We start from the raw sequence: 15260 nt of genomic DNA, 5'->3' as shown, positions 1-15260 counted from the left end.
CAAAGAACAATACAGAACTGTATTAGTTTACATTATTATGGCACGGCCCAAACTGTATATGTCATGGCGTGTTTTTATGAGCCGTTTGCTGATAGCGTGACAGATGTACCTTGGTTTATGTCTCGCCTATCACCTCTCCAACCTGGCACAGGTCCCAAAGTCCAAAGGCGAGACTGTTCAGAGTGCCTATTAAATGGGCCGTGGTAGTCTGAGCCAAGCCAGCAGCCATGTCCACGACCACTCAGCCACAGACAAGTGAGTAGATATCATTCAATAAATACTGCTAAATGTACTACACTAGTACTAGGTCTAACGCCAGCAAGGTGTTCAGCCAAATTGAGAGGACCTGAGCCAAAGATGACATTTAATTTAATTGGCATACATAAAATAGGTGTTGGTTTGGCATTTCAGAAGACAGGGACGTACCGCAACAGTGGTTGTAGGGTACATTTTGACCTTTATTGATGCACATTTACAAAAACAAAAAACATAAAATACAAAGCATTTGACTCATGCAACCATTTGCTTTATTTGTGCCAAGAATCCATTCTAAAGTAATCTTGTAGGACCGTATTGAATACTCTCAAATACACAAATACAAATGCCTCTGAAATCATGTAAGGTTCAAGCTACAGTAATAATCACACATGTTGACATTTGATAATGATAATTAACTGCGGTGCCTCTCAAATATATCAAATATACATTTGTAAATGTCCACTTTGTTATCATTGAGGAGAGTACATGTACTCAAATGTAGTAAGTAGGCTAAAGTAGCTCACCAGCAGTGCGAAAGTGATGGCCATATATGGAGATTACAGGACATATTCACAGGTGATTAAATCATATGCTGACTATGTACACTTAGGACCTAATTTACTGAGATCCAAAGACCACGCGCTAAACAGCGTGTGCAATCTATAAAATAGCGTGTACTACTAGTGAGCGTGTTGCGTGTGATCTACTAAGACTGCGTGTGCAATTGAAAAGTGGTGCAGAGCGCCTCATTTAAATGAGGATTTTGCGAGTACTATACGAGGCATCACCACAGAGACACTCATTTATTGCACATTCATGTTGTCATGCAGGTGACATACAGCATACCACTTTTTAGGGGCATTTTTAGATACAGTTCTGCATTGCATCTACAATGACATTAGTCCGCTCAAGATGCAAAAAATGCATACTTGAAGAAGTATTTTTTTCATATTACAAAAAAAAAAATTCTTATGAATTATTCTATGTGGAGAAAACGAAAGTCATTAAAAAAATACTAAGGGACACTGAAACGCATCACTTCAATTTGTTTAAATCAGCCCCTTAAGTCCTGTTGGAGCTGTACAAATTATGAAATAATGTTGATGAATAGACAATATGTCTAATATTTTTGTACTTCTGCCATCCAAATTGTTGACATGTATGACGGAGGACACGCAAAATAGTGGATCGGATCTGAGCCCAAAAATCTGATCGAGATTGCAGGCCTAAAAAATGTTGATCGGGACATCCCGAGTAATGATCACATACTAATTTTGTAAATTTACGTCTTAGTTTAGTTATCTATGATTATGAGAACACAATTATTATATACAAAAATAAACAAAAACATATTACAGAAATTGTTTGGGAAAAAGTCACTACTATAAAATAACAAAAAAAGCAACAATATAGCAAAAAATCTAAACATTAAAATGTAAACACAGCAACTAAAACTAGAATTTGCAATTCCGGTAGGAATTACGTGTGAATGCACTATGTGTGCGAACCGCCGATACGTGTGAGCGTAACTGAAATGCTTGAATGTCCAGGGTGAGTGGAGTGTGTGGAAGTTGGAATGGTTCCAATTGTTCCAAATGTGGACTATGGAGAGGTTTGTATATTACCCATTCATTGTCAATGGGGGGAAATTCCTGGTAATCAGGACATTTTCAGAACCGGTAAACATGCTGGCTTGAATGTCCAAGGTGAGCAGTGTGTGGATGTTGGAACGGTTCAAATAGGATGAGAAATGTGCGATATGCAATCGATTGTATATTTCCCATTCATTGTCAATGGGGAGAAAATTACCGTAATCTCTAGGAGAACTGGGAATTTTGGTAAAAGGAAAACTTGTTTTGCGTTATATGGGAAAAACAGTGTGGGTGGATTGTTGAAAAGTCGGAATTTTGGTTTAAAAAATGCAAAAAACTTTGAGAAATGTTCCCATTCACTTGAATCAGAATTCCCTGGACATTTGGGAATTTGGGGGAAACCCAGAATTTTTGAAAATATTGATACCAGCACAATTATCCTAGATGATATGAATGGGTTGGTTTTGGAATTTTTCACAACGGTTGAAAAATGTTGACGCAGTAACAGTTTGAATTAAATGGGTATTTCGGAATTCCTGGAATTTCGGGAAATCCGTGAATTTGTACAAAAAGAAAAATAGTAGTTTTGTTGTCCCAATTAAGAACAATGTTTTGAATGTGGAATGGTCAAAAACAGCTGAAAAATGTGGACTGGGAAAACTTTCCAGGAAGAGGTGACAAGAGGACTTTGGAAAACTGGGAATTCTGGGAATTCCTGGGAATTTTTTGTACCTGAAAAATCGTAGTTTGATTGTCCAAGGTGAGTGGAGTGTGTGGATGTTGGAACGGTTCAAATTGGTTGAGAAATGTGGGCTATGGAGAGGTTTGTATATTGCCTATTCATTTTCAATGGGAGGAAATTCCTGGTAGTTTGGGGTAATCAGGGAATTTTTAGAACTGGGTAACATGCTGTTTATGGGTGATGATTGAAAGGTCGGATTTGGGTTTAAAAAATGCAAAAAAACTTTGAGAAATTGTGCTATTCATTTGAATGAGAATTCCCTAGACATTTGGGAATTTGGGAAAAATCCGGAATTTTTTAAAATATTGACACCAGCACAATTGTCCTAAATGATATGAATGGGTTGGTGTTGGAATTTTTTGACGTAGTAACAGTTTGAATTTAAATGGGTATTTCAGAATTCCTGGAATTTCGAGAAATCCGGGAATTTGTACGAAAATAAAAATAGTAGTATTGTTGTCCCGATTAAGGAAAATATTTTGAAAGTGGAATGGTCAAAAACGGCTGAAAAATGTGGACTGTGAAAACTTTCGAGGAAGAGGTGAAAAGAGAGAAATTCCTGGATTTTTCTTGTTGTTGAAAAATGGTAGTTTATTTGTCCACGGTGAGTGGAGTGTGTGGATAGTGGAACGGTTCAAATCGGTGGAGAAATGTCGTATATGTGCAAGTTTGCAAAATGGCCCGTTCATGTTCAATGGGAAAAATGACCCGGAAAACCGGGAATTTTGGGTAATCTATGATAATTTTGTATTTATTTATTTTGGGGAGCTCACGATTCCCGATATTCAAACGGTTCCGATTGGATGAAAACTGTGGGCTGTGGAGCGCGGCGGAATAATAATAACAAACAGTGTTTTGGTGTCGAATGCTTGGACATTCATGCAATAACTGGCAGATATTTGTTCGAAAATGGAGTAATTTGCTGGACGTGTAAAATAAAAACAAGTATTGCTCCATCACGCTAATATCAATCAAGTACCAATACCCACCTTGATGTGGATATTACTAATATTTTGATTGATACGCCCAGCACTATTACATATTTCATGGTGCCAAAACTATATTAAAAAACCCTCCTCTACCTCCCCAATGCTTGCTGTACTAATCCCAATCAAATATCTAGTTATCGCCATTGTAAGAGTCAGTTATAGCCCAAAGCATTTATCTCTCGATTGCATATTCTCTAGTTTTAATTGTCTGTGTTATTACCGGCGTCACGGGGATGAACATAATTGGAGCTTCTTCTTCTTCTTTTTTTTTTTTTGATTGCTTTGCAACTTCATGTTGTAAGAAAAAGGTGAAAACCTGAGCTCAGCAGCCGTCTTAATATTGAACCGTAATGATTCGCTTTGTCTTATTGGGTAAATCTGAAGTAGCGTTGCCGGCAAGTGGAAAGTGCTTATTAAAAAGCAGATAAGGCAAAGACGATAGAACAGGTGTTATTCAGAGTGCACGGCCCCCGGGAGACGTGAGGGGTGTCAAGGGCAGGGGGTGTTGCATACTGCCGAACAAAAACAGATAATGTTTAGCTAACGTGAGCTAAATATATCAGTTTGAGTGTTGACACAAATGTATCCTAGTGGTAAAATGTGATCGAAGATGTGAATATTTAGAGCAGCGGTGTCAAACTCATTTTAGATCAGGGGGCCACATGGAGAAAAAATCTATTCCCAAATGGGCCGCACTGGTAAAATCACGGCATGATAACTTAACAATAAAGACAGGTTCAGATTTTTTTCTTTTTTTTAAAAAAGAGCAAGCACATTCTGAAAATGTACAAATCATAATGTTGTTGGTTTTTTTTTACACTTACATGTTGTGGTTAATAGTATTCTATCTTAATTTGTCGTTATTTATACTTTCTGAATAAATTATGTGACAATGTTCATCAGTCAACTCATTGGTATTAATTTTCAATCTATCAAGATAACAAAATTATATCAAAATCAAATTACAGGATGTTATTTATGTAGTTTGCTCATATTCCTCGACTGGTGCACTGAAATCATGTGGCTTATTTTTTTTTTTTTTACATATGTAGCATTATCTACAAAGATACAAAGAATTGCTATTGCAACATCTAGTGGACACATTTAGAACAGCAGTTTCTTTCATTCAAAGATTTCGGCTCATTTTTATACTTGGTAATCTCATCCCGCGATCCTGATCCCATTTTACACCCCTGATTTAGACTAATGCAGTTGGAGACCATCATTTCTGTAAGTAAATAAACATTTGTTAAAACGTACATATACACACGTTTATTAATATGCTGATAACTATTGTGAAAAATTGTTTAAAACATGCAGTTTATTAATCCGGAAGTGAATATGTGTGAACCACCCAACAGCCAAGTTTTGATCAACAGGATTAAGTGCCCTCCCCGTCTGGGAGTGGCTAGTGCCTGCTGTCAGAAGCCTGGGGGCGGATAAGTCGTTCGGCGTGGAAGATTAGCGTGGTGATAGCGGAAGTGCATAGAAAACACCCTGAAATTGATATCGAGAGCCGAGGCTGCGTACCGCTCGAGCAATGAGCTGCAGGTGCTGCAATCAGGCTTAATGCATGGTCAGGTTTTTTTTGTCCTTTCTTTTCATGCTTGAACTGGATTCTTTTCCAATTCACGATTGGGAAAATTGTGAATTGGGAAAGAATGCAGTTGGAAAGCTAACGCTCAACCATTCAATCAATCAATCAATCAATCAATCTTTATTTATATAGCCCTAAATCACAAGTGTCTCAAAGGGCTGCACAAGCCACAACGACATCCTCGGTACAAAGCCCACATACGGGCAAGGAAAAACTCACCCCAGTGGGACGTCGATGTGAATGACTATGAGAAACCTTGGAGAGGACCGCATATGTGGGTAACCCCCCCCCTCTAGGGGAGACCGAAAGCAATGGATGTCGAGTGGGTCTGACATAATATTGTGAGAGTCCAGTCCATAGTGGATCCAACATAATAGTAAGAGTCCAGTCCATAGTGGGGCCAGCAGGACACCATCCCGAGCGGAGACGGGTCAGCAGCGTAGAGATGTTCCCAGCCGATGCACAGGCGAGCGGTCCACCCCGGGTCCCGACTCTGGACAGCCAGCACTTCATCCATGGCCACCGGACCTGTGCCCCCCCCCCTCAAGGAAAAGGGGAGCAGAGGAGAAAAGAAAAGAAACGGCAGATCAACTGGTCCAACAGGGGGGCTATTTAAAGGCTAGAGTATACAAATGAGTTTTAAGATGGGACTTAAATGCTTCTACTGAGGTAGCATCTCTAATTGTTACCGGGAGGGCATTCCATAGTACTGGAGCCCGAATAGAAAACGCTCTATAGCCCGCAGACTTTTTTTGGGCTCTGGGAATCACTAATAAGCCGGAGTTCTTTGAACGCAGATTTCTTGCCGGGACATATGGTACAATACAATCGACAAGATAGGACGGAGCTAGACCGTGTAGTATTTTATACGTAAGTAGTAAAACCTTAAAGTCACTTCTTAAGTGCACGGGAAGCCAGTGCAGGTGAGCCAGTATAGGCGTAATATGATCAAACTTTCTTGTTCTTGTCAAAAGTCTAGCAGCCGCATTTTGTACCAACTGTAATTTTTTAATGCTAGACATAGGGAGACCCGAAAATAATACGTTACAGTAGTCGAGACGAGACGTAACGAACGCATGAATAATGATCTCAGCGTCGCTAGTGGATAAAATAGAACGAATTTTAGCGATATTACGGAGATGAAAGAAGGCCGTTTTAGTAACACTCTTAATGTGTGATTCAAACGAGAGAGTTGGGTCGAAGATAATACCCAGATTCTTTACTGATTCGCCTTGTGTAATTGTTTGGTTGTCAAATGTTAAGGTGGTATTATTAAATAAATGTCGGTGTTTAGCAGGACCGATAATCAGCATTTCCGTTTTCTTGGCGTTGAGTTGCAAGAAGTTAGCGGACATCCAATGTTTAATTTCATTAAGACACGCCTCCAGCTGACTACAATCCGGCGTGTTGGTCAGCCTTAGGGGCATGTAGAGTTGGGTGTCATCAGCATAGCAATGAAAGCTAACACCGTATTTGCGTATGATGTCGCCTAGCGGCAGCATGTAAATACTAAAGAGTGCAGGGCCAAGAACCGAACCCTGAGGAACTCCGCACGTTACCTTAACATAGTCAGAGGTCACATTATTATGGGAGACGCATTGCATCCTGTCAGTAAGATAAGAGTTAAACCACGACAAGGCTAAGTCTGACATACCAATACGTGTTTTGATACGCTCTAATAAAATATTATGATCGACGGTATCGAAAGCAGCGCTAAGATCAAGAAGCAGCAACATAGATGACGCATCAGAATCCATCGTTAGCAGTAGATCATTAGTCATTTTTGCGAGGGCTGTCTCCGTAGAGTGATTTGCCCTGAAACCGGATTGAAAAGGTTCACAGAGATTGTTAGACACTAAGTGTTCATTTAGCTGCTGTGCGACAATTTTTTCGAGGATTTTCGAAATAAAGGGAAGGTGGGACACCGGTCGGTAGTTTACCATGAGGTCAGGATCAAGGTTAGGTCTTTTGAGCAGAGGATGAATAACCGCTTTCTTGAATGCTAGGGGAACAGTGCCAGAGGAAAGTGATAAGTTTATAATATTTAGCACTGATGGACCTAATAATACAAAAAGCTCCTTGATAAGTTTCCCAGGAAGTGGGTCAAGTAAACATGTTGTTTGTTTTATCCCACTTACACGCTGTAATAGTTCCTCTAATGTTATTTCATCAAAAAGAGAGAGACTATTTTGTATTGCAGTATCCGTCGTAGATACAGTTGTATCTGTGTTCATAGAACCCAGTTGTAGCTGGGATGCGTTGTCTTTAATCTCCTTTTTAATGAGTTCAATTTTCTTATTAAAGAAATTCATAAAGTCATCTGCCGAGTGGGTGGAGCTATTGGGAGGAGTCCCTTGTTGGGTTAGCGATGCTACTGTACTAAACAAAAATTTAGGGTCGTTTTTGTTGAGGCGGATGAGATTTGAGTAATATTTAGCTTTAGCTAAGGTAAGCATGCGTTTATACGATATTAAACTATCACTCCATGCTTGATGGAAAACCTCAAGCTTGGTCGCGCGCCATTTGCGTTCCAACTTTCTACATGATAATTTATGAGCTCTGGTTTCCTCTGTAAACCATGGGGTGCGCCTTTTAGGGGCCCTTTTTTGTTTTAGCGGTGCTATACTATCAATGGTTTTGCGCAGGGCATTGTCAAAGTTGTTAGTGAGGTTATCAATAGAGCCGACATAATTTGGGAATGGTGCCATTACCGAAGGCAGTAGGTCAGCAAGAGTCATCGTTGTGGCGGCATTAATGTTGCGGCTGCTATAGCAGTTATTATTATTATTAGTTTGTTGACAATGAGTCAGAACTTCAAAACTGGTATATTCAACCCGACCGGTCACGTAAGACACACAACATTAAGACTCACAACATAATATTTATACATATATATATATATATATATATATATATACATATATATATATATATATATATATATATATATATATATATATATATATATATATATATATATATATATATATATATATATATATATATATATATATATATATGTATGTACATATATACATACATATATACATACATACAGTACAGGCCAAAAGTTTGGACACACCTAATGTGTGTATATATATATATATATATATATATATATATATATATATATATATATATATATATATATATATATATGTGTGTGTGTATATGTGTGTGTATATATGTGTGTGTATATACTTATATATATATATATATATATATGTGTGTGTATATACTTATATATATATATATATGTGTGTATATACTTATATACATATATATATATGTGTATATACTTATATACATATGTGTATACCTGTGTGTATATATGTATACATATATATATATATATATATGTGTATATATATATACATATATATGTGTATATATATACATATATATATATATGTATATATATATGTGTATTTATATATATATATACAGTACAGGCCAAAAGTTTGGACACACCTTCTCCTCCTTCAATGCGATATCTTTATTTTCATGACTATTTACATTGTATATTGTCACTGAAGGCTTCAAAACTATGAATGAACACATGTGAAGTTTTGTACTTAACAAAAAAAGGTGAAACAACTGAAAACATTTTTGATATTCTACCATATTTTCCGGACCATAGGGCGCAACCGATTATAAGGCGCACTGCCGATGAATGGTCTATTTTTGATCTTTTTTTCATATATTAGGCGCACCGGATTATAGGGTGCAATAAAGGAGTCATATATATATATTTTTGTCTAAATGTAAAACACTTCCTTGTGGTCTACATAACAATGATGGTGGTTCTTTGGTCAAAATGTTGCAGATCGTCTTCAAGCCGCTTTCTGACAGTCGCTTCCTGATGCGCCGTTTTGTGGGCGGTCTTATTTGCGTGGCTCACCTTCGGCAGCGTCCTCTCCCCGTCATCTTTGTTGTTGCGGTGTAGCGTGCAAGGACGGCGGTGGAAGAAGTGTCAAAAGATGGAGTTAACTGTTTTAGTGATGTTCAGACTTTACTTCAATCAATAATGGAGCAGCATCTCCTCATCCGGAAACAACAACACAGGAAATGTGTCCCGTGAAAAACCGTCCAACCGGAACTCTAATAACTAAAGTTCCTTGTGTGAATAATGTAAACTCACTACACCAGTATGTTTTAGCGCTTTAATGGCGGGTTTACTGACAGATATAAGTAAGAACTTTACACTACTTTATATTAGAAATGGCAACAGCGGAGGATGAATGTCCCACAACAAGAAGATAGAGAAAAATAAGAATCTTATCGACTCGCGGACACGCGCAATTTTTCAGGGCTTATGCAGATCCCAAATGCAGATCAGCAGGTACCAGAAGGTAAGAAAAGTTGCTTTTGTATAATATTGCGAAACAAAACGCCAGATAATGTCTTACCTTATACACACACCATAATAATACTCGTATGTTTAATGCGCCAACAATTATTCAAGCGATGCGGCTTCATAGCTTACTAAAGTTGTAGTAAAACATTTTGATAGATTTTTGAGCGCCGTGTGTAGTAATGTTCTTTATTTTCAATGGAACATTTAAAATGTTGGTGTTGTTTACTTGAGACATGTTGCCATCATAGTGCTGTCTACACTTATCTTTTATGTTTGATCGCCATCTACTGGTCACACTTATCATTACACCATGTACCCTAAAAAATAGCTTCGAGGTGGGTAAGCTCAACCAAACGTATTCCTTACATAGGCGCACCGGGTTATAAGGCCCACTGTCGAGTTTTGAGGGAAAAAAAGGATTTTAAGTGTGCCTTACAGTCCGGAAAATACGGTAGTTTCTTCAAAATAGCCACCCTTTGCTCTGATTACTGCTTTGCACACTCTTGGCAATCTCTCGATGAGCTTCAAGCACACCTGTGAAGTGAAAACCATTTCAGGTGACTACCTCTTGAAGCTCATCGAGAGAATGCCAAGAGTGTGCGAAAAAGTAATCGGAGCAAAGGGTGGCTATTTTGAAGAAAATAGAATACAAAACATGTTTTCAGTTATTTCACCTTTTTTTGTTAAGTACATAACTCCACATGTGTTCATTCATAGTTTTGATGCCTTCAGTGACAATCTACAATGTAAATAGTCATGAAAATAAAGAAAACACATTGAAATGAGAAGGTGTGTCCAAACTTTTGGCCTGTACACTCTCTCTCTCTCTCTCTCTCTCTCTCTCTCTCTCTCTCTCTCTCTCTCTCTCTCTCTCTCTCTCTCTCTCTCTCTCTCTCTCTCTCTCTCTCTCTCTCTCTCTCTCTCTCTCTCTCTCTCTCTCTCTCTCTCTCTCTCTCTCTCTCTCTCTCTCTCTCTCTCTCTCTCTCTCTCTCTATATATATATATATATATATATATATGTATATATATATATATATATATATATATATATATATATATGTATATATATATATATATATATATATATATATATATATATATGTAAGTGTACATATAAATGTGCACAGTTCAAAATATAAAATATTTGCAATTAAATGCAAATAATTGTTTAATTCCTGTGTACGCCTCGATGTGTTGTAGCGCCCCCTGGGCTCCGACGAACCAAGAATAATTCCGATCAGGCCCAATTATCCTTCCGTTCAAACACTGCAATTGAAAGCAACTATACCGCCTCACCTACAATCAAAAAGGTCACAAGAACGTGCTATAAATGTTGCACAAACACTAGTAGACTCCCTAACCATAGGTTCATCCTCTTCATTATTTCCAGTGTCCAGCAAGCAGAGATGCCCTCAGGCTATAGGGTTGGAGAGTGTGGCCCCTCTGGTGACTTCAGTGGAGGAGTGCCCCGATCCCATTGGCACCACCATCAAGGGAACGATCCCCTCGTGGATAAACGGGAGCTTCCTGAGGAACGGGCCTGGGAAGTTTGAATTTGGCCAAGACAGGTACATACAGCACACTACGCTGACAATAGCTCGCAATAAAACCCAAAGCAAAAAGGGGTCCTGAACTCCAGTTTGACAAAGGCTGCGCTGTAAAAAAAAACAGATGCTCGCAGTCGTTTACAAGAGTTTATGGCACATTCCTGGTCGGAGAGTACATCTCTTGTAAGCTCTTATAAAAAGAAGGACAATATTTAATTTTTTTGACTTTACGACCAGAAAGAAACTATTAACTACCTTAAATTCCGGACTTTCAGCCGTTACTAATTTCCTACGCTTTGAACCCTACGGCTTTTAAAACTGTGCAGCTAATTTATGGATTTTTCTTTGCTAACAGCCATAGTGTTTTGTCTTCAATAGTTTTCATTAAACCCAAGCAAAAACATTGAAAAAGTGTGTTATTGTTTGTGCTATGGCGCCATCTTGGGATGTGTTTGCTCACTGCAGGTGTTGCAGGTTGAAAATGTACTTCCTGTTTTAATGCTTTGAACCGGAAGTAAAACCGTCCATAGTGTTTCTGCTCCAAAGGATTCTTCATTCATCACTCCACACAACGTTTGTTAAGTTTTACAATATAACTACAACAATTCTTACTTACTAGACCGTTCATGTGTGATGCCTGTGCATATTTGTACGTGCTATCGTAATGTAATCAGGCTAGCGTCGTCACCATGAGTAGATATCCATCCATCCATCCATTTTATACCGCTTGACCCTTTTGGGGTCGCGGGTGGTACTGAGGCCTATCTCAGCTGCATTCGGGCAAAAGACGGGGTACACCCTGGACAAGTCGCCACCTCATCGCAGGGCCAACACAGATAGACAGACAAAATTCGCACTCACATTCACACACTAGGGCCAATCTAATGTCAACCAATCCCAAGGTGCATGTCTTTGGAGGTGGGAAGAAGCCGGAGTACCCGGGCAGAACATGCAAACTCCACACAGAAAGACCCCGAGCCCGTATTGTGAGGTACATGCACTAACCCCTGTTCCACCGTGCTGCCCATTAGAAGATATGGTAGCACATTTACGAGTGTCTGTGTTAGTATCATTACCTCACGACGGCATTCTTTTTGTATTGTTTTAGTTTCACAAACTCCTCAGTAAATTCACCGAAACGTCACCATGGAGTTATTGAGTCTAATTAGCTGATTGGAGAGCTAGCTTGCGCAGCTAGTGGATCCATGACCATGACTTCTGTTTTGTTTGATCAGCCGTTTTACTGCCGTGTTACAGACACCGTTTGGAAACCATTAAGGTAAATAAACATTTGCATATTGCAATATTTCTGTGTAAATAACTCTTTTCACGACGTATATATCTGCCGCATATAGTCCGGTGCGGCTAATATATGGAGAAATATTTTATTCTTCTAAAACTAAGTGGGAGCGGCTTATATACCGGTGCACTCTATAGTGCGGAAAAATACGGTATGTGTGTATTATCAAGGTTGTAGTAGAACATAGCTACATCAGACTGAGATGGGTTTCTTAGTTTTGGTGCAGATCTGTATGAAATCTCTATTATTTACACTTTTGCTGCCGCAGTCTGCTTGCTTAGACTTAGAGTTAGAAAAAAAAAAGGGAAATTGTACCACACAGTAGCTCAGTTATAAAAGATGGAAAGGGTAAGGATAGAAAGGATAATGCAGGTATAAAGTAGTAGCAATATAAAATGTAACATATATGTAATATTTACATATTATATATACAGTATATAATATATACTGATGTTTTATATTATTGTATTATATTATATTTTTATATAATACATAAATGATAAATGGGTTGTACTTGTATAGCGCTTTTCTACCTTCAAGGTACTCAAAGCGCTTTGACACTACTTCCACATTTTACCCATTCACACACACATTCACACACTGATGGAGGGAGCTGCCATGCAAGGCGCTAACCAGCACCCATCAGGAGCAAGGGTGAAGTGTCTTGCTCAGGACACAACGGACATGACGAGGTTGGTACTAGGTGGGGATTGAACCAGGGACCCTCGGGTCGCGCACGGCCACTCTTACACTGCGCCACGCCGTCCGTACAATATATAACAGTTACCATGTACAATACTACAGTATATGTAACAGCTGCAGCAAAAAAAAAAAGGGCAGCATAAAAAAGAGACCTTTTGGACCAAGAGGAGCAGTGACCCGCCCGATCCACCAGATGGAGCTACAACATGCTGCATGTGACTACTTTGTAACGTAACATCATCTCCATCAAAACAAACAGATGTTCGAGGCTGTGTTTGTGAAGGCAGAAGTCGTTATAGATTGCTTGTTATGTACACTGCGATGAACTCGTACAGGAATCCTCTGAGTGGAGTAATGTGAGAAATGCGGTGGAAGAGTTCATCGCTCACAAATCATCCACTTGCACACACGTGAAGGCCCCGAGGCGCCTTTCATGACAAGTTTGGGATTTTTGTCTTTGGTGCACACAGGAGGAGGATTTCTTTTAAACTCACTCTCAACTTTTTTTTCTTTGCCTTCCCAGATATACCCACTGGTTTGACGGCATGGCCATGATGCACAGATTTTACATCAGCGAGGGCGAGGTCACGTACAGCAGCCGCTTCCTGAGAAGTGACTCGTACGTGCACAACTCCGAGAAGAACCGCATCGTGATCTCGGAGTTCGGGACGTTGGCCATGCCCGATCCTTGCAAGAACATCTTTGCTCGATTCTTCTCACGCTTTCAGATCCCAAGTACGTGTTCGCCTCAAATGCGTCTCGCGTCTCCATGTGGGGCACTGACATTACTTCACAGTATTATGACTGTACTTATCACATACAGTACACAGATGTACCACAAGACTGGAGTTGGTGCCCACAGCAGTGTATGCATTGCATTGCTTATGCAGCCTTTTTAAAAGCTACTGTATGGTGTGTTATATTAGGCCAGGGGTGTCCAAACTACGGCCAAGTCACGGGTTTAATATGGGTTTCCAACTTGATTTTAAAATATTTATGTATTATATATATATTTTTATATATATTATAATTGCTGCAAATTTGCCGCAATTATTTAATTAAAGTAATTCAGGTTAATTACCATGGATTGCACTTTGAAGTGTACACGGCACAGCAATTCTATATATGACCCAATCCAAACAACCTTGCGCACTCATGGCGCACACATGGTCACACCTAACACAACCTGCTCACTGAGCTTTATGGATGTTTAAAAAAAGAAAATTTCCAATCACAACACATAATATGAAATTGCACCCATTTAAATCCCCTGCAATGCATGATGGGGAAAATGCAAAACACTCTCTCCACACTTATCCATGATTTAGCTGCTTGATTTTTCTGATTGATTACAAAACTTTAAGGGAGGTTGTCATGGAAGTAAACAAGGGAAGAGTAAAACTTATATATGTGTGTACATATATTTATTTATGTATATATCTACAAACCCCGTTTCCATATGAGTTGGGAAATTGTGTTAGATGTAAATGTAAATGGAATACAATGATTTGCAAATCATTTTCAACCCATATTCAGTTGAATATGCTACAAAGACAACATATTTGATGTTCAAACTGATAAACTTTTTTTTTTTTGCAAATAATCATTAACTTTAGAATTTGATGCCAGCAACACGTGACAAAGGAGTTGGGAAAGGTGGCAATAAATACTGATAAAGTTGAGGAATGCTGATCAACACTTATTTGGAACATCCCACAGGTGAACAGGCAAATTGGGAACAGGTGGGTGCCATGATTGGGTATAAAAGTACATTCCATGAAATGCTCAGTCATTCACAAACAAGGATGGGGCGAGGGTCACCACTTTGTCAACAAATGCGTGAGCAAATTGTTGAACAGTTTAAGAAAAACCTTTCTCAACCAGCTATTGCAAGGTATTTGGGGATTTCACCATCTACGGTCCGTAATATCATCAAAGGGTTCAGAGAATCTGGAGAAATCACTGCACCTAAGCAGCTAAGTCCGTGACCTTCGATCCCTCAGGCTGTACTGCATCAGCAAGCGACATCAGTGTGTAAAGGATATCACCACGTGGGCTCAGGAACACTTCAGAAACCCACTGTCAGTAACTACAGTTGGTCGCTAAATCTGTAAGTGCAAGTTAAAACTCTCCTATGCAAGGCCAAAATCGTTTATCAACAACCCCCAGAAACGCC

General features: G+C 39.0%; 1 protein-coding gene across 1 annotated transcript in view; it reads left to right on the top strand.

Moving 5' to 3' along the window:
• The first annotated feature begins 213 nt into the window (after nucleotides 1-213).
• bco2l (beta-carotene 15, 15-dioxygenase 2, like) overlaps nucleotides 214-15260 on the top strand; it is a 57241-nt gene continuing 42194 nt past the window's right edge. Inside the window, exons 1-3 of the mRNA XM_061980553.1 lie at nucleotides 214-255; nucleotides 10926-11103; nucleotides 13608-13819. Coding sequence (XP_061836537.1) covers nucleotides 228-255; nucleotides 10926-11103; nucleotides 13608-13819 — 418 coding nt within the window. The 5' untranslated portion in view covers nucleotides 214-227. The remainder of the gene's footprint in view (nucleotides 256-10925; nucleotides 11104-13607; nucleotides 13820-15260) is intronic.

This window comes from Nerophis lumbriciformis, linkage group LG20, assembly GCF_033978685.3.
Source record: "Nerophis lumbriciformis linkage group LG20, RoL_Nlum_v2.1, whole genome shotgun sequence".
Classification (NCBI taxonomy): domain Eukaryota; kingdom Metazoa; phylum Chordata; class Actinopteri; order Syngnathiformes; family Syngnathidae; genus Nerophis; species Nerophis lumbriciformis.
This window is presented reverse-complemented; position numbering and strand designations above follow the sequence as displayed.